Consider the following 1,858-nt stretch of genomic DNA (forward strand, 5'->3'; position numbering starts at 1 on the left):
TGTCTCCTTCCCTAGAGCGATCATCGTCGCGACGTCTTTTGTTATATCGCCGCTGCTCGTCCTCATCGTCCGAGTAGCTGCGTTCACGCCGTCGACTGTACTCGTCGTCATAGCCATTAGACCCTCTGGACTGCTCATCATTATTGGCATGACTTGAATTGCTGGCCTTATAAGAACCATCTGCAAGCGCCTTGAACAATTTTCCCACAAATCCCGCCGTCTCTGTGTAATAAATAAAAAAAATTAGTAAAAATGGAATTATCCGCATTTATTTTCTCTCGCATAGCTGAACGCACCGTCACCGAGGAATTCCTCAAGCTTAGAGACGCACGTGTCCTGCAGCCCGGGCTTCTGCAGGTCGTTCTGCACCAGGGCCAGTACGTATTTGCTCAGCACCTCCGGGTCGGCGTCGCATCTGTGTCAGTCCAATATAATTAGATAAAGCGACCCCCTCCATACATTTAACAAGATACAAACACGCACACTGGCTCAAGGCTGCGGATAAGCCACTCGCGCAATAGTTCCTTGTCGTCTCCGTCCATATCTGCTGTACTGACTGGATGGGGAGGTAGAGGGCCTCGCTCTACTGCTCGCAGGGAATAACTGCCTGCTTCACTGCTGCTGCTGGAGAAGTCCGGCCAACCAATGAAAAGAGGGCTGCAGGTCACTTGCTATTTGTATCGAACCCGCCTAACCCGCGGGTCGCTACTATCAACTCAACACATGATTTGGTGTGCCAAACGCCAAATTTGATTTCTGCGGCAATGGGAGCAGCGAGTTCGCGAGAGAACGAGGCAGCGGCGGCGGAGTTTGTGGACCGTGTGACGACGGAGAATGGCGTGACGGTCTTCAGCAAGAGCTACTGTCCGTACTGCAATCTGGTGCGCCGGCAAATAGTCCTAAATGGTTGTCCTAGCAGCTGAAAACGTCATGACTAATAGCCATTTCGATGGGGATTCGATAGGCAAAAGGCGTGCTGGATGAGGCCGGCGTCAAGTATCACGTTGTGGAGCTGGATCTGAAGAGCGACGTACCTACTGGCGCTGATATTCAGAACGCACTGGCTACTGCAACCGGTATGGCAACGGAAAAAGTGGCAACTTCAACGTGACTTTCAAGTATTTGGCTAATTTGTACTTGTTGCTCACTGACAGGACGACGCACCGTGCCCAATGTCTTCATTAAGAAGGAGTCCATCGGTGGCGGCACCGACGTGCAGGCGCTGTTTCAGTCTGGAAAGCTCACAGAGATGCTGCGCACTGCCGGAGTGTTGTGATCAACGTAGAATAGATATTCTCATTTGAGCAGGGCAATCGGACACGTCCTATGTGTTCTACGCTGACGGAGAGCTGGCATTTTATCGACGCAAAAACATGTCCTGAACGCTATATTGCTCGTATGGCACCAGGAGGCTCAAGCCACATACTTTAGGGAAGACTAATGTTTCGATGATGCTGTGAATGGCGAACTCGTTCAGTAAGTGACCACTCATGCTGAATTCAACAGATATTCTATTCGTTTGGTGTGCTGGCATCCAATTGCTGCTAGCAGTAGGTCATCGTTTGCTCTACGATCACGAGGTGTTTTGGTTTCTCGGACCGAAGTCATTTGCTGCTTGGTAGGCAATAACTTGCAGGTCGAATCCAGCGTTTCAAAGAGCGACCTCACATCAGTTAAACAGACAAAGAATACGTGGCTATCTGTTATCATGGAAACTATTCATCGAAACGAGTGCACGAGACACATTAGGCGTCGAAGTTCCAGGTAATGCAGAAGGTCGTGAGTCCTTATCGTAGATACTAAAGCCAACTACCTCGCGATGCAGAGACTGCACTTCACTCATCTGTCGTGTTATCTC

General features: G+C 49.9%; 2 protein-coding genes across 2 annotated transcripts; one reads left to right on the forward strand and one right to left on the reverse strand.

The window, feature by feature from the left end:
- Window positions 1–258: 258 nt before the first annotated feature.
- On the reverse strand, window positions 259–542 carry PPTG_00614 (hypothetical protein; the record flags this gene model as incomplete). Its single annotated transcript, XM_008892028.1, has 2 exons — window positions 259–415; window positions 484–542. 2 exons carry the CDS (start codon window positions 540–542, stop codon window positions 259–261), a joined length of 216 nt encoding a protein of 71 aa, XP_008890276.1.
- Window positions 543–620: 78 nt separating this feature from the next.
- On the forward strand, window positions 621–1,858 carry PPTG_00615 (glutaredoxin). Its single transcript, XM_008892029.1, has 3 exons — window positions 621–881; window positions 965–1,076; window positions 1,155–1,858. Exons 1-3 carry the CDS (start codon window positions 765–767, stop codon window positions 1,274–1,276), a joined length of 351 nt encoding a protein of 116 aa, XP_008890277.1. The 5' UTR covers window positions 621–764; the 3' UTR covers window positions 1,277–1,858.

Source organism: Phytophthora parasitica, assembly GCF_000247585.1.
Source record: "Phytophthora parasitica INRA-310 unplaced genomic scaffold supercont2.1, whole genome shotgun sequence".
Lineage (NCBI taxonomy): Eukaryota > Oomycota > Peronosporomycetes > Peronosporales > Peronosporaceae > Phytophthora > Phytophthora nicotianae.

Excerpts from the sequence above, each read along its gene's own strand:
- PPTG_00615 (XM_008892029.1), top strand. The coding sequence starts at position 765 with ATGGGAGCAGCGAGTTCGCGAGAGAACGAGGCAGCGGCGGCGGAGTTT. Across the intron at positions 882-964 it reads ACTGTCCGTACTGCAATCTG|GCAAAAGGCGTGCTGGATGA; the intron begins GTGCGCCGGCAA and ends GGGATTCGATAG. Across the intron at positions 1,077-1,154 it reads CGCACTGGCTACTGCAACCG|GACGACGCACCGTGCCCAAT; the intron begins GTATGGCAACGG and ends GCTCACTGACAG.